General features: G+C 37.4%; 1 protein-coding gene across 1 annotated transcript in view; it reads right to left on the reverse strand.

Annotated features, from left to right (window-relative positions):
* Positions 1-306: 306 nt before the first annotated feature.
* The window catches only part of LOC140137802 (retinol dehydrogenase 11-like), a 29,136-nt gene continuing 3,152 nt past the window's right edge, over positions 307-26,290 (reverse strand). Inside the window, exons 2-11 of the mRNA XM_072159588.1 lie at positions 22,695-22,778; positions 21,657-21,791; positions 21,147-21,338; positions 18,929-19,213; positions 17,229-17,442; positions 16,077-16,179; positions 13,987-14,044; positions 8,362-8,646; positions 4,060-4,273; positions 307-1,205 (exon numbers count right to left, since the gene is read on the reverse strand). Coding sequence (XP_072015689.1) covers positions 1,106-1,205; positions 4,060-4,273; positions 8,362-8,646; positions 13,987-14,044; positions 16,077-16,179; positions 17,229-17,442; positions 18,929-19,213; positions 21,147-21,338; positions 21,657-21,791; positions 22,695-22,737 — 1,629 coding nt within the window. The 5' untranslated portion in view covers positions 22,738-22,778 and the 3' untranslated portion in view covers positions 307-1,105. The remainder of the gene's footprint in view (positions 1,206-4,059; positions 4,274-8,361; positions 8,647-13,986; positions 14,045-16,076; positions 16,180-17,228; positions 17,443-18,928; positions 19,214-21,146; positions 21,339-21,656; positions 21,792-22,694; positions 22,779-26,290) is intronic.

Consider the following 26,290-nt stretch of genomic DNA (forward strand, 5'->3'; position numbering starts at 1 on the left):
TAATTATGACAGTTATGAGCCGGGGCGAGGGAGGGGATTTCAATCGGGGGTTAATGTTGTGTGATATTTATTGTTTATTTTTCTTTAGCGCTTGCGAATTACGAGAAATAGTCTTTTCTACAGAGGCTTTTGCCGCGATTAATTATTATTATCTTATACAATACTTTGATGCCATGAAAAAGAGTCTGTTCATGTAAATGACGTCACTTTCTCGAGCAAGCGAACTGGACTGTATAGCAGTAAGCGCTTTTCATTATAAATATATACATAGCAAAAACAAGATTATACAAGCGTACAAGAATTATATACTGGCTTAAAAAGTATAAATAACCAAAATGCCATACACTTAGTTTGTCACAAATTATTTGACTTTTTACTCATCCAATCCAACCAGCTTGACACTGATATCCCATAGTTGTTCGGCTGCTGCTGCATCCTTTGCAAGATATACAAGCATACAAGAATTATATACTGGCTTAAAAAGTATAAATAACCAAAGTGTGATCAAATGTATCGCATTTATATAAACCAAAAACAAAGTTAAAGGAAAAGCCATCGAATTGAACATAAAGGCATAGACATTATAGATTCCAAAATCAAGCATAGGCGTAGATCCCACAAATTTCCGTTTCAAGTATTTTGGTTTCTGACCAAATTAACCTCATATTTGACCATCTTAGCCCCAAAAGTCCCCATTTGTGCGTTCTTCTTTCACCATTTTAGCTTCAATATTGAAATATTATCTAGAGCTTCGCGCGCATTGTTACCATAAAGTTACCCTGTCGCCAAAAGGTGCTGGATTCATTATACTTCAAGATTTTTTGCAACCTCATCCCCCATGTCAAGAAGTAATCTCTGCCACTAAACACCAGTCAAATTTGGCAGACCTGGATACCAAAAAATTGTATCAATGTGAATGGTCTGTGATCAGTCACAAATAACAGATAAGCCTTTTTGACACTGAAGTCTTGTTTCAGATTAGAGGCAAAAATAATAGTAGCACAATCCTGCTATGTTGAGTTAATAACAGTATAGAGCTAAGGAATACAAATGTGAAGGAACACATTCCACCATAGAGTTGGTTTGTCACAAATTAGTTGAGTTTTTACTCATCCAATCCAACCATCTTGACACTGATATCCCATAGTTGTTCGGCTGCTGCTGCATCCTTTGCTTCTTCACTTGTTGTGGTTTCTCTGCAATCACTGCAATAAATAACAACATAACCAAATTTACATTGACCATGACGATATTCAAAAATAAATTATTGTCTAAATAGATCATCCATATAAATACTGGGACGTCATTGCACTTGACAATTTCGTCACCCGGGAATTTTGAATATCGCGTGTTTAGACACGGCTGCTTTTTTCCTTTTTATATCAATATGAGTTTGGTTAAAATAAAACCATGTGATTCGTGCTCGATTATAATTTTCCAAACATATAATGCATAATGTTGTAATTGCCGGAGACTTCCTTTAAGAAGCGCACATAATATAGGATCCCCAACTTATAAGTTCCCCCCTAAATACTTTTTAAAGTAAATCGAAAACTATTTGATAAATGCAAACGTGTAAAAAGTATGGATAGCCTTATTTGTTTTACACATTATGGACCAAATTATAGCGTCACACGTCATTGCGTTTAATAGTGTTAAAAGTTGCATCTGAGTCCATAGGAGTCAACTCTCAAACAATACTGTAGGCCAGGGATATTCATGTGTCGGTTAAAGAAAACTTAATATTTGGTATTCTTATTTTTTTAAAGAAAGCACGTGTTTAAAAACTTTTCTTTTTTAACGATATATGGCTGATTTGGCCGGGATATTTACTGCAACAAGAATAGACCACACAATGCCATCGCCATTGTGAAAAGACACATTTTGCCGCGTTTGCCCAATTTCCTTCGCGATCGAGCAATATGTTTACTAAATGAAAATATACCCGTGAAAGAAATTGCTCGTCGCATGAAAATTCAAGTGACAGGAGAATTGAAAAATCAACGTGTCACGTCTGTTCGTCAGGAGATGTCAATAGTAAATCTGGCTGAAACCAGCAACGGATCCGGACTTACATATGCGCCGACTTTGTAATGCACTTGTTAACAGTGTAGGGTGACATATTTCCTGCTGAATATCTTAGACGTTAAGACGTTAAGTTTTATTTTCATTACAAACTCATGAACATGCCGGACATACTGTATTGTTTGAAATTTGACTCCAGTGGACTCAGATGCAAATTTTACAACGGCCTCTTTTTTACATAAGGAACCATCGTGATCGAACGAATGATATGTGACACTACAAATTGGTCCAGATTTGTAAAATAAATTCATATATTAGGTTATTACAACTTTTTACAATTTTTACATTTCGTTAAATAATTTTCGATTTCTTTCAAAAGCATTAGGGGGGTTTATAAGCTGTGGACCCTATACAATCATCACAATACACGATCATTTCGTGGCTTAGCTCCCCAAGTTCACGTACGGGGAATTTCACGTTAGCTCGGTTATTTCACGAGAACAAACCGGGACTGCCCGGGCCTTCGAATTACATCGCCACACACTATTGCTAAAGAGTCGAATGCCTCATCGAATGCCTCACCAATTTGTGTTACTTTTTGTAAATCTGCCCCCCCTTTAAAATCAGTGGAACTTGCTGTACAAGAAATGTGATAAATTGATTGACTGGTTTTGTTCATTGATCAACTATCTTAGCGATCGACCAGCATATTGCATTTGTCCGCGTGAGAAAATTGCAATGACTCAAAGAATCACATGCTCTATGAGCAGTCCGTGAGAAAAGGCAGATTGATAAATGTAACCAATCTAAATTTTGCAACACATTTCCTGATCAGGAAATATCGAAGCATTGCGCATAGGCTTACTCAATTCACATATTCATAGCATAAAATCAATCAAGTATGATTTTTTAATAATTTTTTACAGATTAAAACTAAAATGCTAGAACAGTAATTTTATAGTAAAAACAATTAGTGATGACATTCATTAACGAAATTGTAAAATATCTGAGGAATTTATTGTTTTGATTGACAGATATACCCCACAGCAAATAATCAGCACCTCACAGCAGATATAATATAACATTATATGTGACACCATCAAGGGAAATGAGTCACATGTCGCTAATATTGATTTTGAGATATTGGCAAAGAAAGTGTTAAAATGCTTTTGTTTTATATTGTTTTCAGTGACTGATAAATTGATGCAACTTCGCAAAGAAAAGTCGTATCAATCATGGGGTTTTCAACTTCTGAAAGCTCAAATGTCCTCTTTAGAAATGTATGTAAAACTCATTTTTCGACCAGGGTCGACATTTGACTCATTCCCCTTGATCATGTCACATATGTTAAACAAATATCAACAAGATTCATGAAAATAAAAGAAAATAAAGTGTCCATCAAAGAAAATTACGTAAGGTTGCCGAATTCAACAGACATGCATTAGGGCCCAATTACAGATCAAGAAATGTATTACCAGATTTGCCACATTTCCTAATCTGTCAATTTGTCCGGACTGATAGCTGCCAGGTGACACATTTCATTATGTGTGTAATATACACCTAGGTTTCATTATCATTGAGGTATAGGACTTTTTATTTTTTTGGAGGAGAGCAGATAGGGCAACTACTTGATTATATTTCTACATGTTCATACTACATACTCTGAAAATTTTAGAAAATTCGCACGAGTCCGTTTTTTTAAAATCACATTTTGTTCCTAAAATGGGGGTTATAGCGCCCTCAACGGACACTCTCTCCATAGGGCTACATGTAAAGACCAGTTATAGACAAATGGCCCTAAAATAAAACGGACTCGTGCGAATTTCCTCAAATTTTGCATATGATGTAGACTTAACATCTGGAATGTAATGCAAGTGATGCCGTTGCTGCTCTCCTAAATTCATTTTTAAAATGTCCGCCCCAGACCAAGGTGTATACCATGTTGAAATGGACAAATACCTACAGAGCAGCTATTGCAGATAAGGCCTTCTTACACGTAGGCCTATATCATAATAAAGGCCTTCGCTTGCTCACCTATAGTACTGGCCAGATACCTCACTAAGACTCTCATCCACAGCACAGTATATACTCGTCTGTGCTCCCTGCACTGGAGTCTTCTCCCATATCCACAATGTTCGTTGGACTAGAGGCATCAGGAATGAAAAGATTGGGTATGCTGAAGACATGTTACGCCCTAGTTCTGTTTCCACTGCTCCTGGGTGGACTGCATATGATGTCACACCAGTACCTGAAAAAAAAACATGTGATAATCATTGAGCAAGTTTATACAAACGCGAATCTATTGCTGTTCTACATTTTGGTATATCACTATACGTACTCTAAAGACTTCACAAAAAGTAACGCATCTGTTTTTAATACGTTTATAGCATCAGAACTAATAATCGTACTCACAATATATATATGGTCGAATCCAACCAAAAGTGTCCACGGGCCAAAAATAAAAGTCCGAAATAAAAATGTCTCCACAATTTTTTCCTTTTGCCCATTGATTGATGACATAATTGGCCTTATAGGAACCAAAAGTGCCATTACTAATCTTGAAAAATAAATCCAGGACGTGTGATAGTAAATGTGATATCAAAACCCAATGTTACCTACGAATACCACTAGGATGCTTTCACTATCGCAATACTAATCAGCCTAAAACAATGGAATATTCCCATTAACGCTTATTTTCGTGTAATGTAGACCACAGGGTGTCAGGAAAATGCTAGCTCAACCAGGAAGTATTTGTTTTATTTTTATAACGCGATCAATATGATCTTAGTCAATTTATGCTAGTTTATTTTTGAAAATGAAGTTTAGGTCAGTTTCTGTATTTTATTTATCAAATGAGTATGAATCAATTTACACATTGTATAAGAACGAGTATGATATATGTTTTCAAGAATATTAGGAATTATACGCATACACCTAACGCTTTATACAATGAAAAGGTGAAGAAACCCGGGTATTCGTAGGTAACATGAGCGATTTAACAATATCTATATTGAGTTTATAGGTTGAAATTTTGCTATTATGGTAATGAATTAATAAAATGGTAGTTTTTAGATCTCTTTCAGATGGCACGTCCAAATGAATAAATGCTATTACCTTAGATCAAAAAATTTTTGATGCTTTTAGCAAGATTTTGACCACTTCATTTTGATATACAAGTAGTTAATCAGCAATTTTACATAATAAATAATTGTTGAATGAATCCGTATATGGGTAATAATAGTGTCCTGGGGTACCGCTTAAAGTTTTTGGCAATTAATTTCCATTGGTAGGGACACTTCATTACACATGTCATGTATTATGCTGTATTCGTAAGTAACATTTCAGTATTTGTAGGTAAGAATTAGACTTTTGGTGGATATCGCAATCAAAACTTCATTTTATAAAGCACTTTGAATGTATTATTTTCTTTATGTGCGTTTATTGATACTTTAGACCCTATCATGTATTAATAATGTCGGTTCACAGCGGTTGAAAGAGGATTGAAGTAAGAAACAAAGGCACTAAAGTGACTTTAATTTTGCTTAATTGCACACAAATCGCTTAAAACCGTTATTGCAGACTTGTGAAGTCCATCTTGGAGTCAGTTACGTCTTGTGGCCTTTTGTTTGAGGGCAACTACAATTAGCTTTATACCAGGGTCCATCAATGTGTTGTCTAGATCATGAGACAATGAGAACAGTCGTTTTTTCCATGGTATTCGTAGGTAACCTTAGCAAAAACGTCAAAAGTTACCTTCGAATAAATCAATTTGGACACAAATTACTCAGAAACCAGAAGGTCGGTAAACATTTAAAATGAAGCACACATGACAGTTGACAAATCCAAGTATTTATCCCCTTCCAATCTTCTTTGAATCTGATTTTTCTTTCAAATGAGCAGACCGTCGTCTATTTCACTACATATATTTCACCAATTAAGCCGTATTCAGTTTTGCATGGTGGGCATGTATGTGAATTCGCAACTTTCATTGACATATGACTTGATAGCAAACATACAGGCCTTCGTTATGTACCAATATGGGCATTGGCATGAATGGCGGTGTTTCACAATACTGTCATGATGTCAAAGTGTATTCGTAGGTAACATTCGGTTACCGAAATTTACCTACGAATACTTGCTTTTATTGTTGACATCTCAGAAATATTTAAACGCAGGTTATTGAAACTTGGTAGAAATAAAGAGTGTATTACCCTGCACCTATTGCTTAACTATTGTTTACTATTCTCTCACTTTGTGGAAATGGCACAGCTTTTAACATGTATTCGGAGGTAATGCATATTTTTTACCAAACCTACCTTTGTGCCATTTAGAATTTCTGGCAGCTGAACACAATAATAAAGATGTCCGAATGCAATGCATTTCAGTATTGGACATATCAAAGCTTGTATCAATTGCGCATTTATTAGTGATTTCCATTTTTAAAGATATATCTAGTGCTATGAAAAATTGTATTCGTAGGTAATGTAAAAATATACCACTCAAAAAAATTATCACAAAAAATTCATAATTATGTACAAATATGTGAAAAATTGAACAGGCAATCTTTGAATACACACCTTTCAGGAAATCAATTTAGATTCAATCCAATGACTTCTTTTCATAACTGATTTAGATGTTTTTAAAAATACTTAAGAAATATTTTGAAAAAATGAGTAAAAAAAGCTGGTTTTGGGGTCTCTGTGTCTAAGTTTTTCACAGAAGGGGGTCTTATTATATATGGCGCGAAGCGTATGATCAAGGCGAATAAACACAATACAAAAACGAATGCCAATTGATTAATACTTTTATGTTATGGCCCTGAACATGCCGTGTACACTTTTCGTTGGATTCGACCATATATTAACATAGAAGAAGGGTAGCTTATTTGTGATTTATACACTCCTATATCAAAGCTGCCAATGAGAAAAGAAAGCGGTTAGAAAAATATGCGGAGTGCATTGATTGTGTAAAATGGCACTTGATGATGCATTTATATTTGGTTCTATTTTCCAACATTTTAAGTGATAATTTTGTTATAAAGACAGCAAAAATCGCGTTTTCCCCTCATGTATGAAATAAGTTAATAATAAATGCGTACATCATTAGTTGCTCTAGAAAGTGTACAAAATAATGCACTTAAGATTGCAGGCTGTGTATTTGGGTTAGGACCAGTGTGCAAAAGTCAGCAAAAAGCAAATAGACCACAAGTCAGCATTACGTTTCACTACCTGAAAAGAATTAATCAAAAATTGAATTCTCTCCTGAGGTTGGTATCTGTCAATGAGTTGACCATATCACCAGGCTGTCATTATAGCTAGAGGCAGTTTATGGCACACATGGGTCAATGAGTTATATAAAAATGACCTTGTGTGGTATTGGGTTCCCAGGATGTGAGTTTTGCTTGGGGCAATTTGTGGTTAAATGTTGATCCCTCAATACAGGATTACCGTCGATTTGGTTGAAAAAGGAGGTGAGACATGATCAAATCTCTCCAGGTAAGAAAATGTAATGATCTCCTCATCAAATAACCTATCCGGCCTGAAAGTAACCTGTAGATATATGTTATGTCTTCATGTAACATTGGATTTGATGTATCGCTGTTCGGGTGCAGTGGTGTACCGGACAAAAATGTCAAAGGTGGGCAAAATGCAACCGAAATTACTTTACCGGGACAAATTTCGTAAATTTTGTGCTAGTATTTTTGGCGGGCTGAACAATCCTATTAGTTGTAGTAGAAATAGTTCATGGCATCCGCTGGGTGTGAAAATGACACGTCCAGTGGCAATGTGGTCCGTCTCGGGCGTGTGGACGGGTGTTATTTTACACACTACTCAGGGCAATGATTAGGGTAAATGATTTGCTATTGTATTTTTGGGCTATAAATGACCCTTCTGCTCGCCTGAATTCAACTTTGCCAACATTATTACCAATTAGGTGAAGCGGAGGTATGGTACGGGAAATAATCATGCGCGAAGTGTCATACTGGGTGAAGCCGAAGGCTGAAACCAGAGTGACACTGAGCGACGATATTTTCCGACTCTGAAATAATAACGAATTTATCATACCACTAAGTCACTCTAAATATTGAAATAATTAAGTTTTTGTATATTTTAATTATTGCAAAATTTGGAAAACATTACAAAATTAGATGACTATTCCGCGATTTACTCGTACTGCCTTTATAGGCGTACCTCGCCGTATACACATATCGTGCTTGCGAATTACGCTCTCACTGACTAGATATAAAGCGTAAATACGCACTCACTGATTAGATAAAAATATATCCGGTTAGCGGTGTTCTTTGAGGTTTCCCTTAGTGGCATGATAAAGGCCTACCTTTGAGTCTTTTGGCCAGCTCCTTAGTAAAATATATATTAGCAAGTTTACTTCTGCCATATGCTGATGCTGGCGAATATGACTTCTTGAAATGTACGTCTTCAAAATCAATACCACCTGCAGTCGAGGCATGGGCCGAGGATGATAGGTTGATGATGCGACTAGGAGCCGACTTTTTAATCAAGTCTAGGAGGAGCATAGTGAGGAGAAAGTGTCCGAAGTGATTGGTGCCCATCTGCATCTCAAACCCATCCTCCGTCTCCCATTGAGGACACATCATAATACCTAAGTAGATAGGGAAGAACAACAAAACAAAGATTTAGATTATACAATAATGATAAAGGGATATTTGACATACTCGATAACAATCAAGTAACTATGTACTTCAGCAATTCATTATCTATTCAGACATACTGCGTTTTTATTCATGTCCTGATGAAATCCCTTCAAGAGCCCTGAAGGACTACCGCAAGACCACTCAGGCTGCTGCTTAAACTTTGCTTCTCCAAGGGAGTTTCCCCCAAGCCAATGGAAGACTGCATCTGTCATCCCTATTCACAATAGAGATTCGAAGTCTAATACTGCCCAATCTCTCTACTATGCATCAGTAGCAAGGTCATGGAGACTGTTGTACAGAACTAACTGCAGAAGTACCTCATTGGAAAACAACTGATATCAGGTAGACAGTTTGGATTTAGGCCACACCACAGCACAGCTGACATCCTCACCATACTGCCCCAAGAGTGGTCCAACTCCTGCATAGAAGAAACGAAGTATGCCTGATTGTCCTGGACATCAAAGGATCATCAAGGCACACTGCTCACCTGGATTACAAGTTACCTGACAGATCGTTCCAATAGACTTGTCTTATCTGACCAGTCATCAAGCACTTCCTCCATCAATGCATTAGTTATACAGGGGTCAATATTGGGCCCACTTTTGTTCTGTCCTCATTGATGACCTGGGTGATGAGTGTGAAAGCCAACTCTATCTCTACGCAGATGATTCCACCTAGTTTTGTGAGATTATATCTAGAGACAACCATGAAGCTGTTACTGCTAGCCTGGACATTGACCTGAAGAAAAGAAGGATCTGGACAGACAGATGGAAGTTGACCTTCGAGACATCCAAATATAAGGCAATGACAATATCAAGAGAGAGGATTCCAACCATGCTAGATCTATCTTCTGTTTGGTACCAACAAACTGGCTGAGAAGGAGGAGCTGGAGATCTCGGGAGTCATAGTTGACAGCAAGCTGACCTGGATAAAGGTCTAAAGAATAAAGGTCTAACGTCTCTTCCAGAGCAGGACAGAAGCTGGGCGCTCTGAGGAGGGTTCCAAAATAACTTGATGTCAGAAGCAGAGCAACCGTTTGCAAGGCTCAAGTTCGTGATGGAATACGCTTTGGATGAGTGCCAATGGCCCCAGTTATTATACTCTATCCATATTCTTTAGGTTGTGCAAATATGTTATATTTTAACATTCCAAAGAACATTTGAGCCGAGAATGACAATGATCAAGTGCTTACAGTTTTACGTGTGATATTTGATACCATGCAAAAATTAATGTTTTGCATTACAATTTCTTCGAAATATTACAAAAAATTGATGTGTTTGAGAAATTTTTAAGGCAGCTGGAATTCTTTATACAATGATATTTATGAAACATTTATATCAACATTAACGAAAAAAAAAAAGATTACAAGTACCGAGCATCGTCTTACATATGTACATGCAAAGGTTTCATTTTCAATATCGTGCAGGTTTTCAAATTTGAACAAAACCTTATTAGATGTTTTGAAAGGAACAGATTGTTTAAAAAGAACGAAAAGGATTCCACCGAACAAAATATGAAGCCCATTGACAGTGTTAGCCACTAGTGCGCATTGTGTTGAATGATTTTTCTTTCAAACTTGGAATGAAGTGAATTGAGGCATGCGTTATGTAATCGCTCATTAAATCAGTGCCTCATTTCAAATATTAAGTTTTAGTTTTGGTTTTGGTTTTGGTCACGTGGTTTCCTATTGTCCTGCCTAACCACTTGAATCATAAGATATCGAACTCATTGTTTCTACCTTTTGTTTAAAACCGAACATTTGTGCCAGTCAGTTTCGGTTTTGGTTTCAGTTTCTTATAAGTGGTGTGAGTTATTATTTGATTTGAAGTTACCTACTCTAAGTATACAAAAGAAATGTTTAAATTTCGCAGTGCAATATTCACGAGGAGAGAAATCGAGCATGGTAATCTCCATTGAAAGACGTGGTTTACAAAACCGAATAAGCCTTGGCTAATTCACCTGTGAAAAATATAGACCATCGAAATATTTGCATTCGACATTACAAAAGGGCCACTATTGTAATTGTATAGGTGCTATAAACAAAATCGATTCATGTCCTTAATCCCATGTACCAGAATCGATGGAAGGCCATTATATGACCTCTAATAACCTAATGACTTTTACTGAAGCAATTTTTACTGCAAAAAGTAGAAGATAGAGGGGAAAAGAGATTGTGTGGTGTGTGTGTGTGTGTGGTGGTGGTGGGGGGTGGTTGGAGGGCAAGAGGGGTATGGGCCGGGAGAGAGAGAGAGAAGCAGATGAGAGAGAGCATTGGAAGTGAAAGAGAAGGGGGAGGAGAGCTCGAGATGAACATATCGAATGTAGGGGAGGAGGAGGGGGAAAGAGGTAATTTAGGGAAGAGGTGGTTATATAGGGAGGGGAGCCCCCTCTTAAAGAGGTATGGGTTGTGCTTCCCGTGGATAATAAACTTATTTATAATCAAATCATCTCCATGCATCGTTTATGTTTCATACAAACAAACAAATCCCCCCCACCCCGCCCCATCCTTCAATATACGCGCATGTATATGATTTCTAGGCCTACAACTCGTGAGTGTAATATGCCACTTACCTTCGACAGAGAGCATCAACTGTTGTCCGCGGGATAGATTTCCGATATCAATCATGATAATCATTATGTTAGCACAATAGGCTATTGTATACTTCTGGTTAATATACCCTATACTGTGTCCTCGCAGCATAATAGTGTTTAGACTACCCCGTAGTCCACTTGCCCATTGTGCATACTCTGGATATTGTATTTAAGCTTAAAACTCTGATTTAATTAATGTGTGCACAATTGATAAATTTTCACATCTGTTCTTTTCAGTCACCCTACCCCTCTGTTTGTTAGTTTCCCAAGTGGACTACTGACATTGGATTGCGGTCAGAGATGCTTAACACGGCTGTCTATGAGCTTCTATGGATGAGATTGTCGGAAATCTGGCCTACTAAAATTGGCCATGATGTAATGCATCTTTAAATGGATCTGGCTTGTGATTGGTCGCCCCGATCTCGTTATGGTTTAAATCCTCCGTGTACCTGTCATTACCATTAATAACTACATGGTACACAAGTATGTGGCCTACCACGCCTTTGTGTCGTGTAATTGCATGAACGCGTCAATAAGTGCATGAACGCGTCTTGTATTTGCTTGCGGTTAAATTTGATTGATAAACAAGTATGATTGACAGTGTGAGTGTTAGGGACTTTGCCCGTTCAAAATCCCGTTTAAAATTGAAAGTCCATAGTCTATTTTTAACATGGAATTTCGCCATTAATAAACTGGCAGATTCTAAAATCAGAATTGTTCAGTATTGAAGTGCCAATACAATTATGACATTATGATATGTTGCATTCAATAATATAAGCCTACGTACACTTTACTTTTACTGTCACAATAATTATAATTATATAAACTTTTTCATAACAATTTTATACTAGTATTTTGATGTAATTAATATCAGTATAATTTCGAGTTCAACTGAATGCTTTCATCTTGATTAACATTAAAAATAGACTATGGCATAGTCTAAATAGTGTTATGAATGCAGACCAGATCAGCTCTACTTTTTAATCCCTTGATTTTTGGTTTCTGAACAAAAGAGAAACCAAAACTAAATATTTGAAATGAGGGAGTGTATAAAATGCAAAATAAGATGGGCTACACGCTGATTTTTAGATTGTTGGATTCCTATGTCCATTTCTTGACTTACGTCCTAATGCATTCGCCCGGTATTTTTTCTGGGACACCCTGTATAAATGCAATGTTATGCTTTGGTGGCATTGATCGAACTATCTGGTATCGTAAGTATTGTTTGCGCGCACTCGTCTGGCTGAACATAAAGCTAATTTATTGTTCACTTTACCTAGTGTTAACCATAGAACTAAGTATTGATCCCGGGGGAGGGGGCACATCTAAACATGTTCCCCCGGAATTTTGACTTGATGGGTCTTTGGGAGCTGATGGCGTACCGGTAAAAGGGGGTCTTTTTGAGCTGCGAGCAAGTAAAATTGGGACTTTTGGAGCTGCAAACAATCAAAATCAAGGGTCTTTCTTGGCTTTCTGGTTGAAAAACGGAACTCTATTTTGATCAAATATAGGGGGTCTTTTTGAGCTGCGAAATCCATAAAGGGGGGTCTTTCCGGGGGAACATACCCGTATGTTCATTTGTGTTAAGTGCCACCCGGGCTACTGAACCACATTTTGTAGCACGAACTACGAAGAAGGGGAAGGTTGCGACCACCTTAATTTTCAATTATAAACGTCATACCATTATATTTGCTACTGATGTATAGCTATGAGTATTTTCTATCCAGTGATACCAAAATAAGTACAAACATTCTCCACATAATGCCGTGAGGGCGCCCATGGACATTTGGGAAATTTTGGCTATGTAAAAAATATCGGCTAAAAATTCTACAAAAATGCGATTTTTACAGAATTTTCTCCTAAATATAAAAGAAAATTATTATTTTCACCTATCTAACAAGTAAAAAGTCAGTAGGTCTTGAAATAATTTCACAAGAGTGAAATGAAAGTCACTGGGCCTCATCCCCCCCCATGGTAATATTTGTTGGCCGGTCACGTCCTCCCCCGGGTAAGGTGCTGGAGTAAAAATTGTATCACTAAAATGAGCGCAAAAAATGAATTAGCTTAGATCGTTTGGGCGTAAACACAAGCGTTTGTTTACGACGGATAAAAAATCTTAGGGGGTGCAACCCCCTCTTCGTAGTTCTAGGGTTAAAAGCGGACTGTAATACTTTTTACGACATTTTTCAGCGAAAACAGTACTAGGCCTAAGGCGATATCTACAACAAATCTGATTCCGATTTTGCGTTAGAGAGTAATGCATGATTTACTGTATTACACTGATCCATATGCCACTGAGTTGTTATTTCGTTCTGTTAACCACAACATAATACAAATTTGACGATATTTTTACTAATCGAATTAATCTGAAAGATTCAGTTTTGTAAGTAAAAGTAATGCAAGTTATACGTCCAGACAATTTGCTTTGGTTATGTGATGATGTCATTGAGGCATGCATGGAGTACTCACGTGAACAGGCTAGTAGAATTTGACATCATCCTTTAAAAGAGATATACATATTTACCTATGGCCTTTAATATTCATAACACGGACTACGAAGGGAGGGGGTGCGCCCCATTAGTTTCAATTTAACCGTTATATGTTATATTTAACCATTATACAGATGTGAAGTTATGGGTTTCTTCTATTCAGTCATACCAAAATAAGTCCCAAAAGTAAGTACAAGCATTCCTCACGTAATGTCGCTATGACATCATAATGTGAAGGCGCCATTGCAAATTTGGGAAATTCTGGCTATATAAAAAATATGGGCAAAAAAAAATTAAGAAGTTGTTTGGTCTGGGTGGAATTCGAACCCGAGACTCTTTTAATGCCAATTCAGCACTAGGTCGGCGACACATTGGCACTGGTCTTCCGATGGCCGGGCTATAACGAAAGCGTGCCAACGTATCACTTTGGGTCATTGCGTCATCACACCACATGCACCGCCCAGTACATATATCAAGTAGTATTTCGGAATGTTAGGGTAAATTCAGTCAAAGTTGAGTTTTGATAGTGGCCAAAATGATGAAAAACCTTAGGGGTGGTGGCATACCCCTCGTAGTTCGAGGGCTAAATAGCGAGCTATATTCAAGTGTGAGGATTCATAATATAGACAGATGCGGGTGACACACATCAGGTTATGTGTATGTGTGTTTTATGACTGTTTTGGTCGATAAGCTGCACATATTTTGTCAGTGATTTTATCGATATTGCGCCTTGCCATGGGCATGTTCCATTTCAGTGGTCGTTTTTGGCATAGGGCTGCTCTACTGTGGGGCTGCTATATATTCTTGTGACGCAACCCAGGGTTTCGCTGCCAAGAAATCATGGCGACTAAAGATACACCGATGATTCCCAAACAACGAAACTCCAAGTTACCCGTGGAAAAACTCATGATACACATCAACGAGAGACGAGTAAATCACACGAAGAATCAGATAAATACTTTGCATGAATATTTAATACACATAATAATAAAACTCGCGAGTGAACAAAACTGATACAGACATAATATTGCATACGTGTTGAGTTGGTAACACATGGGCGAGGACTACGACCTAATTACTGAACAAAGGCCTTATAGTGATACCAAATTAGGAAAGATAAAATAGTACCTAAAATAAAGAAATCGCCATAACAATATTGCGGAGTTGTGAACTTCCCTTCATGATAAATAAGAGGTAGAGACTCCAAGGAACAAAATAATAATATACACAAAGAGAATAATGTCTTTTACTCGAACAACTTTATTTTCCGAAGTTAAAAAGTTATTTTCCGAAATTATCTTCCCATTTTCTCATTATTACGGCCGTCCCATCTTACTTTCCTCAACTTCATGACCTTTGACACTCGGATAAACTCGATTCAGGCTACGTGCGCACATCACCATCATCGTCACAATATTTTGAATTTGACAGTACATCTACGTTGATAATAACATTACCGTTTAATTCTTTATTTAGGAGCATGTTGCCTGAAATGTGCATGTATGATTCATAGCTGCGTCATGATAGTCATGTCGTCTTTAATTTACATTTTTTCTTTGGCGCTTGTAAATTTCTACAGACTCCTTTGACGCAATCAGCGAATTATTATTATCTGATACAATACTTTGATGCCTTGTTCATGTAAATGACGTCATTCTCCCGAGCAAGCGTACTACTTTATAGTAGTAAGCGCTCTCCGTTATAAATACATAGCTAAAACAAGATATAGAAGCATACAAGAATTATATACAGGCTTAAAAAGTATAAATAACCTAAATAACCTACAGCAACCAAAAACAAAGTTAAGTTAAAGGAAAAGCCACCGAATTGAACATAAAGGCACATTATAGATTCCAAAACCAAGCATAGGCGTAGATCCCACAAATATTTAGGTTTCATGTATTTCGGTTTCTGACCAAATTCACCTCATTTTTCACCACTTTAGCCCCAAAGGTACCCATTTTGCGTTCTTCTTTCACCATTAAGCTTCAATATTGAAATATAATCTGGCGCTTCGCGCGCATTAGTACTATAAACTTATACTGTCTTATACATCATCCCCCATGTCAAAAAGAAATCTATGCCACTGAAAACAAATAAAATTTGGCAGACCTGGATACCAAAACATTTTATCAATGCGAATGGTCTGTCACAAATAACAGATAAGCCTTTTTTTATCACTGAAACAATAGAAGCACAATCCTGCTATGTTTAGTTAACATCAATATAGAGCTATGGAATACAAATGTGAAGGAGCACAATCCGCCCTGTTGCTGGCTTGTCACAAATTAATTGACTTTCTTATCATCTAATCCAACCATCTTGACACTGACGTCCCACAGTCTTTCGGCTGCTGCATCATCCTGTGCTGCTTTACTTGTTGCGGCTTCAGCACAATCACTGTAATAAATAAAATTACCAAATTTATGATGTTCTTTCGCCAATTAATTAACCCTAACACGCCCAGTTTTCCTAATCTGGCAATTTCCCCGGTCTAATAAGCAATAGCTGCCTGGTGCCAAATTTCGTGGAGCGATTACAAGACTTCCCTACCCCAACCCTAAACCCTAACCTAAGTCTAAACTTCGTAAAACAGGACTGACCTCAAATCTAGCAAGTTGTACCATATTCGGTAATTGTACATATGTGATGCGATCAAGCAAAATCAGTCGGAACTCGGCCATAATAATTTTTCAGTTTCCTATAGGATAGTAAACAGCATTTACAAAGCTGGATTTTGCAGAAAACCCCATTGAAATTGAACAAGCAGTTCCAAAGATATGAGCAATTTAAGAGTTTCAAAAACAATAGGAAACAAAAGGAAAACCTTTCTTTGTTTGGCTATATCTCAAAATCAATATTTCCGAGTTCCGACTGATTTGGCTTGATCGCATCACATATATCTGATTATGTGTGTTATATAGAATGAGATGGTCAAATACCTATATTAGAGCAATTTTAACTTTCAAGTTCCAAAAATCAAAACAGCAGATTCTGCTTCCTTTTTTTTTAAATGCAATCCATGATTGGAACAAACTTCCCGAAAATGTCAAATTGTGCAATATAAAATCAAGGTTTAAAAAAGATGCTAAAATTATCCTCTTAGACCACATGGGTATACAGTTTTTAATATTGTAATTTAGGTGTTTCATGTTTTAAATAGTTGTAATATATATATTTTCATTGTTATTTATAAGGACCCCTTTGGAAATAAGTCACGGACTTTAAGGGATATCCTTGGCATATTATCGTGTCAATTTTTATGTTTTAATTTGTATTTTATAATAATTATGTTTTTGTATATATGTTCTGTGCAATATGTTATTTGACTCTTACGATGATATGCTTAATAAACTCAAATCAAATCATGTAGAGCAGATACTACAGACATAGCCTTCTTGTAGGCCTACGTAGGCCTATAATCATAATGAAGGCCTTAGCTTGCTTACCTATAGTACTGGCCAGATACCTCCTTTAGATTCTCATCCACAGCACAGTATATACTCGTCTGCGCTCCCTGAAGTGGCGTCTTTTCCCATATCCACAATGTTCGTTGGACTAGAGGCATCAGGAATGAAAAGATTGGGTATGCTGAAGACACGTTACGCCCTAGTTCTGTTTCCACTGCTCCTGGGTGGACTGCGTATGATGTCACACCAGTACCTGAAAAAAAAAAGAATTCTTCAATTAGTAGATGGGCCAAATATTTGAGTGATTTATCATGAGCTATCATGAAAGGGCACATAGTGCTGTTACGTATCAGGAATATACCTCACATCATTGGCTATTCCTATTAAAAGCCACACATCCGCTTTGGAAGACATGGCATTGATCGTATACACAGGGAGTGTTAATTTTGAATGGAGCTGCTCATCCAGGTAACCCCATTTGAAATGCATTATATCAACGTGTGATAATCATTGAGCAAGTTTATACAAACGAGAATTTATTGCTGTTAAAGACTTCACAAATGTAACTCAACCGTTATACGTTTATACGATAGGTAGTTTATTTATGATTTATACACTCCTGTATCAAAGCAGCCAATCAGAAAAGCGGTCAGAAAAGTACGCATTGATTGTGCATAATGGCACTCCGTGTATCATACGCGCAGTGCTTTCATACGCGTTCGCGTCACTTAAGTTTGATTATTTTCAGTGGGAGCCCAGACTAACAAGTACCTAGACAATCGACATTGCTCCGCGTAGTGAAGTCAACACGGCAACAATTTTGGCAATGACGCAACCCGGACGCAAACAAGCAGACATGTTCGCGTCTACGGAACATGTTGCATTTGACGCGAGCGATAAATGGCACAGCAATCACACAAACTAGCGCGTCTTTCTCTCCAGACATTAACGCGTTATTTCTCGCGTCTAGTAACTCCGACCACCCGGCCAAAGTCACCTTGGATACGTGGCTTCACCTACTGCCATGGATAGTTTGTGGTCTAGGTGGTATGTCTATGGGTGGGGAGGGGTTGATGCATTTATATTTGGTTCTATTTTCCAACATTTTTAGTGATAATTTTTATATAAAAACAGCAAAAATGACGTTTTTTTCCTCATGTACGAAATAAGTAATAATGCGTATATCACTTGTTGCTTGAGAAACTGTACAAAAATGCACTCAGGATTGCAGGCTGTATTAGGTATAGGGAAGTGTGTAAAAGTCAGCAAAAAGCAAATATCCAGCAGGTCAGGCTCCTCATCAAACAACTTATCCTGTCTGAAAGTAACATGGTGATATATTTTATGTCTTCATGTTACTTTGGCTTTTATGAATCGGTGTTTGGGTGCTTGCTTTCAGTGGTGTACCGGACAAAAATTTCCAAGGTGGGCAAAATGCAACCGAAATTACTTTACCGAGACAATTTTATAAATTCTTTGCGAGTATTTTGGCAGTATGCACAATCCTATTAGTTGTAGTGGAAATATTTCATGACGTCCGCTGGTTATGAAAATAACACGTCTCGGGCGTGTGGACGGGTGTTATTTTAAACACTACTCAGGACAAAAATTAGGGTAAATGATAGGGTGAGGATTATAGTAATGTTTAGAGTTGCTGTTATATATATTTTTGGGCTACTGATAAATGATCAATTTTGTGTCATTCGGCGTGACCCTCAACTTTGCCAATATAGTCCTACCTTTAAGTCTTTTGGCCAGCTCCTTAGTAAAATATATATTAGCAAGTTTACTTCTGGCATATGCTATTGTTGGCTCATATGACTTCTTGTAATGTATGTCTTCAAAATCAATACCATCTTTAGCAAAGTTATGACCCAAGGATGATAGGTTGATGATGCGACTAGGAGCCGACTTCTTAATCAGGTCTAGGAGGAGCATAGTGAGGAGAAAGTGTCCGAAGTGATTGGTGCCCATCTGCATCTCAAAACCATCCTCTGTCTCCCATTGAGGACACATCATAATACCTAAGTAGATAGGGAAGAACAACAAAACAAAGATTTAGATTATACAATAACGATAAAGGGATATTTGACATACTTGATTGTCATGAATGCGATAAAAATCAAGTAATGCATTCAGACATACTGAATTTCGATTTATGACATGATGAAATCCCTGTAAGAGTCCTGAAGGACTGCAGGACAGATCTTGCAAGACCACTCAGCCTGCTGCTTGATTCTCCAAGGGAGTTTCCCCAAGCCAATGGAAGACTGCATCTGTCAATCTGTCATTCGCAAGAGATATTCGATGTCTAATACCGCCCATCTCTCTGCACTGTATCATCAGCAAGGTCATGGAGGCTGTTGTACAGAACCAACTTCAAAGTACCTCATTACCTCATTGGAAACCAACTGATTGCAGGTAGACAGAAGCAACGAAGTTTGATTGCCCTGGACATCATTGGAGCATTTGACAATGGCTGGCTTTTAATCGAAGCCCATGGCAAAAAGAGCATCCGGCACACTGCTCACCTGGATTAGAAGCTACCTGACAGATCGTTCCATTAAACTTGTCTTATCTGATCAGTCATCAAGTACTTCCTCCATCAATGCATCAGTTCCCCAGGGATCATTATTGGGACCAATTTTTGTTCTGTCTTCATTAATGACCTGGGTGATGTGTGTGAAACCCAACTCTACCTCTACGCAGATGATTCCACCTTGTTTTGTAAGATTATCTAGAGACAACCTGAACATTGACCTGAACAGTCACAGTCGGCAGCAAGCTGACCTGGACAAAGCACATTTCTAACGACACATACAGAGCAGGCCAGAAGCCTAAGGAGAGTTGCAAATAAATTTGATGTCAGAGGCAGAGCAACCGTTGACAAGGCTCAAGCTCGCAGTGTATGATAGAATACGCCTTGCATGAGTGTCAGTGCCACCACTTTAGACTCTATCAAGATGAAGGCTATTTGAATCATAGGCGTGAGTGAACTGGAAGGAAGCAATGCTGAACATTACATCTCTCCATCAAAGACGTCAAGTGGCTGCAGCAACCGTCCTCTACAACAGGCACTGCTACCAAAGCCATGTGTAGTCAGAAGAACTACATGCTCCAGCTTGTCCATGCCTTGCCATGCTCTCAGAGTACCAGTTTCTAGAACAATATCTACCGGCAGGACCTTAATCCACATTGCAGTTCACGTTGTGATAAGCCTACCAGATGGAGTAGCCGCAGACATCTGATAACGGCGTACCATTCTTCAAGAGCTGAGTACATTAGTATCTTATTTCTCGTGTGTGATGCTTTACTGTACCCCTTCACCCTTGATGTCCCTTAGCTGCTGCGAATAACTGATTGGCCCATGTGGTTGTCTTTTATAGAGCCTATGTGCCTATAGTTCTTGACCTGTGTCACGACCTGTGTCACTCTAGCATGGTATATTAAAGAAATTCACATTGCGCTATGACAAGAGATCGCATCCCGGGTCACTGTAGCCTAAAACGCCAATTTTAAAGAATTTTGAAAAGACTATGGCAGTGAAGCAGTTTTCAGTGCTATATAGCACTACTGCATGTGCAATAATTATCAGAAACATGGCATCTTAACCGGTGAATCGATATCATTCCTTTTTGTAGTTGTTGTTGTAGTCGTTGTTGTTGTTGGGGGATCACCACTTGGGGATCACCACTTGGTGAATCGATATCATTCCTTTTTGTAGTTGTTGTTGTAGTCGTTGTTGTTGTTGGGGGATCACCACTTCGGGGTAATATACATTATGTGCATGCACTCTCCCACGCTGTGGCGGGATGTGCCCCTCCAGCAACTGATGACCACTCCCAAACAATTGACTTCTATATACCAAGTACAAGGGTGGACAGATGTCTGACTCATCATTTACCTAGGCAAATTCATCTATTTTCAAACTTTATGATTACAAAAAAATTCATTTACCTGCATTATTGATTAAGATATCAAGTCTACTCTCTTCTTCCAAGATCTCTTTAGCAAACTGTCGTACCGACGCTAACGATGCAAGATCAAGTTTACGTATTATTATGTTCTCATTGCCAGTGCTCTCTTTCACATAATCAGCAGCTTTCTGAGCTTTGCCAACATCACGACAGGCAAGGATTACACGGGCACCTGAAAATAAATAAATACATCGGTTTATTCACGGCACACGCACTTGTAACAGTATTATATTTGCACCAGTTACGATAACCACCTAATACACTGCAACATAGTTACCTATAGCTGCATAGATGCAATGCACCATGCTAATCTCTAGCACCTAGTTCAACAGCAGTTCCTTTTCCTATTCCTGTTTTGCACCAGCAACGATAACCACTTAATGTAATGCTCCATGCTAACCTCTAGTAGCTGGTTCAATATAGCAGTTTCTTTTCGCTTCCTGTTTTTGCACCAGCAATGATAACCACCTATACAGTACATAATACTAACCTCTAGCAGCTAGGTCCCTTGCAGTTTCTTTTCCTATTCCTGTGTTAGCACCAGTAATGATAACCGTCTTTCCATCTAGCCTTGCCTGACTGGTGCACACTCCTCTTGCCAAATACAAACGTAGTAAAACATAACCTGTTATAAAGAATCAGGAATCATTTGCGAATGTGTTGACCAATCAGACGTTTGGACCTGTTAGCGTTAATAAGTACAACACTATCTTTAATGTTTTTAACATTTTCCAGTTTTATATTAGATAAAACTACTTTAAAAAGCAAAAAAAAAACATGGTGTACCCTTACCCTTATCTTAACCCTTAATTGGCTGGGGTGATAATCCAATTAGTCATTATACAGTAAGCCAAAGGTACCAATTATGTTCACCCCCTGTATATCCTAAACAAAGACATATATGTCATAATTGGAACCATCAGCCAATAGCTAGCTGCATCTTTTAGCTCGAATTTAAGACCTAATTTGTTGAAATTGTTCAAGAAATAAAGACACGACGATCCAAACACCCAACGTAGATGCCAATTCAAAAGTTGCAGTTTGCTCCATATTTGCACTATTGATTTGTACACAACGCGATCTCGAACAAGAGAACTAGCGCCGTGCTTCAATTGCTTAGCACATTAAATAAGGCGTCGTGCTGTCATTGATTAGAATACAAAAGTGCAACTGATTTCGTTTCTTTTTCAGATTACTGTTTCTTTAATTCTCAACCAATTTCCAATATCCCTGCTTGTTTTAATTTTGACATATTTGTCGTTGTTTAGGATGTACAGTGGTGAACATAACAGTACCTTAATTATTTGGCTTACTGTATATTGTTACATTTTGCCCGTCTCTCTTCAAAGCTACTCATTTTTGGATTATATTAAGCGCAAAATACAATTTTCAAACCTAATCCTGATTTGGCATTAATACTCTCAAAATATAGTTTTGATCATTTTGTAACCCAGCATCAGTAAATGAGGCGCATTGATGGAAATGTCAAAAGTAATATCACCTGTCAGCAAAACTGTTACATACTCACCCCCAATACAAATTGCCGATAGCGTAAAAAGGAAAGTAATCATTTTGTTATCAGCTGGATATAATGTCCCCTCGATAATGTTTCCTATGAATAAATAATAACGTTTGGGTGAGGATGACAAAAGAAATTGACTGCTTCTGCGAATTTATGCCTCAATGTTAGGCACGATGCATGTATTATAACACTCTGTTAGTGCAAATCGATGGAAACTAAGGCTTATTCACACGCCAATGTACCACATTATATGAAACCAAAACTTTTCTGTTCAAATGGAAGTCATTCCTTTGCGCACAATTTGAAAACGCAAGTAGCCGTATGTTTCAGAAAATGCAAACATTATCTTTTGTTATTCCCGATTCTCAATTGATACATTAAAAAGGACACACTTTCATCACGATAGGTAGGACAAAAATCAAAATTGTAGAAATTGGACTACACAAGACATGCGGATTTTCCTTTATTGTAGTACGCGGGGATTATCGTCTGTTAAAGGAGGATTTCGTGATCCTAGGATCCTCTTTTGATGACATTTTTCAGTAGATATCCACGAAAAAAGCTTATTTCCAAAATATCAGTTGATTCCGATTTTGCGTTTGCGAGTTATGCATGATTATGTGTATTACACTGCTCCATAGACAATGTGTTGTAATTTCGTTCTGGTATACCAGAACGAAATTCACATTTCACGATATCTTTGCTAAACGAATTAATCTGCAAGAAATTTTCTGTACATTAACATTATGTAGCCAGAGGTTTCCAGTGATATAAAAATCTCAACTTTTTTTGAGAAAAGTGGGGATGGTGCCGTGGATCACGAAATGCCCTTTTAAGGGAGGTCAAATATAAATGTTTATTTAAAGGGCTTGGGCGAGTTGATGGGATGTCATTTTCTTCGGCAGGGGGGAGGCCCTGATTTGGTAAAACGATCTAACTTGAAATTTGGACATTTTGAGATAAATCCATATCTTGGATAATGTGAGGGCGCTCTTTCCATTGGTGACATCCTCAAATCACCACCATGCTTCATTTTGAAGATAGCAGAACCTATCTTGACACTTTTTTGTCACTTTCCGTGTATTTAATATGGTAAAATGACCTATCTCAAAGTTAGATCATTTTCCCGCATTAGCTAAGACCCTCTAGAGAGCGCCAGAACACATAATGATAATACGGCAAAACAACCTATCTCAAGATAGATCATTTTACCAAATAAATGAGTCTCGCTATGTTTATTTTTGTTGCAAGGTAAAACAATGTAAAAGAATCTAACTCCCTAAAAATGGTTGTTATTTCAAAATTACTCAACCAAATTAGCCAAACTTTTGCAAAAAATAAGATTTTTATATTTTCTAAGATGTTAGATGCGTTTAATAATTTATTTTAGACAAAAAGAAAAACGTCAAGTGTTCAAACTTAAAAGCTCTTTTTCTCAAAACAGCGATTTTCAAGTTAGATCATTTTACCAAATCAGGGCCGGGGGGGTCATGAATATGTCGGTGACCAGAGTAAATTTTTTATGACCCCCCTCCCTATCGCAGGCAATTTTTGGGTCGAAAAAATGTACGACCCCAACACCCTTCCGCCTACACAGACTCGAGACAGATTATTCATTGCCGGAACAAAGGCGTTAAAAATTGATCGTTCTTTTAAAGAATGTGAGAAAAAAATTGCATTATATACCGAAAATTGTGCGCACATTTCGATTGTTACATTAAAAGATATGACTCAGAAAGAACTGGAACATTACATTAACTCAGGGCTAGTGTGGCGCAAGACTCTGGCTTCATTTGAACTTTAACCTCATATCAAGGATGCTTTGCACCAAGTTTAAGCCCAATTCAAACATGTGACACCATTATTCTGTCCTTTGCTCTTGAGTAACCACGGGTTGAATTTTCATGCTCCCCCAATATCAAGGATAATTGCACCAAGTTAGAGCCCATTAGGGACCATTATAACATTTAACCTCTTTTGACCTTTGACCTCGGGTAGACTCAGGTTGACTTTTTCATGTTCAACCCATATCAAGAATTATTTGCACCAAGTTTAAGGCCATTTTACATTTACCTTGACTTCGGATGATCTGAGGTTGACCATTTCATGTTCTTCTCATATCAAGGATGCTTTGCATTAAGTTTAGGCCCATTCATGCAAATGTTAGCATGTGACCTCATTTGAACTTTGACCTCGAGTATCCTCAGGACTTTTTCATACTCCCCTCATATCAAGGATGATTTGCACCAAATTTAACCTAATCAGGTCCATTTAAACATTTGACCTTTGACTACGGATGACATCAGGTTGATTTGATCAGGTTTACCTCAGGATTATTTGCACTAAGTTTAAGCCCAATCGGGCACATTTTCCTGTTTGGTCTAATACACACATAGTATAATGATAATTGAAAATTCTTAAGGGGGTACTACACCCATTGATTTTTTTTTTTTTTTTTTTTTGCATTTGTGAAGAAATTACAAAAAAAATTGGACAAAGTGGTATGCAAAATGAAGGGGCAAATCTTCTCGTTTTATTGGTGGCATCGGTATCAACGTAGCTTACATGCTTTTAAAAGTAGAAGCCAAAAGGTGGTACATCACTGATGATTTTAATTCACTTCATTTTGGAAAGCTTACTATCAACAGATTTCGTTAAAATTTTGGATATGTGCTAACACATTAGGGAAATAAAGTTGATATGTAAAATGGGAATAAGTGGTTCCTGATTTCTTTTATGACTTCATGAACTTGGTGCTCCACAACTATCAAAAAAGGAACTGGTTAAAATGCTTCTATTTTCAATGTTGAGCTATATTTTGTATTTTTAACTTGCGACATTATTTCACTACAACCATACTACAGCAATGTTGAAAAATTGTATTTCTTGTCACCTATACCACCATATTGGGTAGTTTTACGTAAGCTTAACTTTTGTGATTTTGGTAACTATTTTATATTTATTTGTGAAATCCATCTCAACTAGGCATTCTAAATTGTACTCACCATTTACATCCCAAGGAATATTAGTATATCCACCTTGCACTTCTCGATATATATCCAGATAAAGACAGAATATCAAAATTATGCCTCATTATGATATCACAGACTCAAAATTGATGCTTAAATTTGACCTGAACCAATTGACCTATAACCTGACATACGGTGACCTAATAGCCTTTTCTTCTCCTAACAACACATCATAGTATTAAATTGATTAATGACTATGCATCCATTGCGTAAGTGTTTATTTAATTTATTCAGTGTTATATATTTTGCATGCACCACTAGATTTTCTATAGAGAGTATAACAAAGGATTTAATGTATTCTATTCATGTACCCTACTTGAACATGTTGAATAGAATAAATTATGGTTTGTTATGAAACACGCATCTGAGTTACTAGGATAGAGTAAACAAAAATACATAGGGCTAAAATGACTTACTAAAATGGTTAAAAAGCACTTTGTATGTAGATATATTTTATAAGTTCAGGACATGAGGTGATGAACATATTTATGTACTTCATAAATTTGCAAGAAAAAAAAAGAAGAGGGGTACTGATGCAAATCAGGGTATTATTCCCCCTTAAGAACAATACAT

Source organism: Amphiura filiformis, chromosome 2, assembly GCF_039555335.1.
Source record: "Amphiura filiformis chromosome 2, Afil_fr2py, whole genome shotgun sequence".
NCBI lineage: Eukaryota > Metazoa > Echinodermata > Ophiuroidea > Amphilepidida > Amphiuridae > Amphiura > Amphiura filiformis.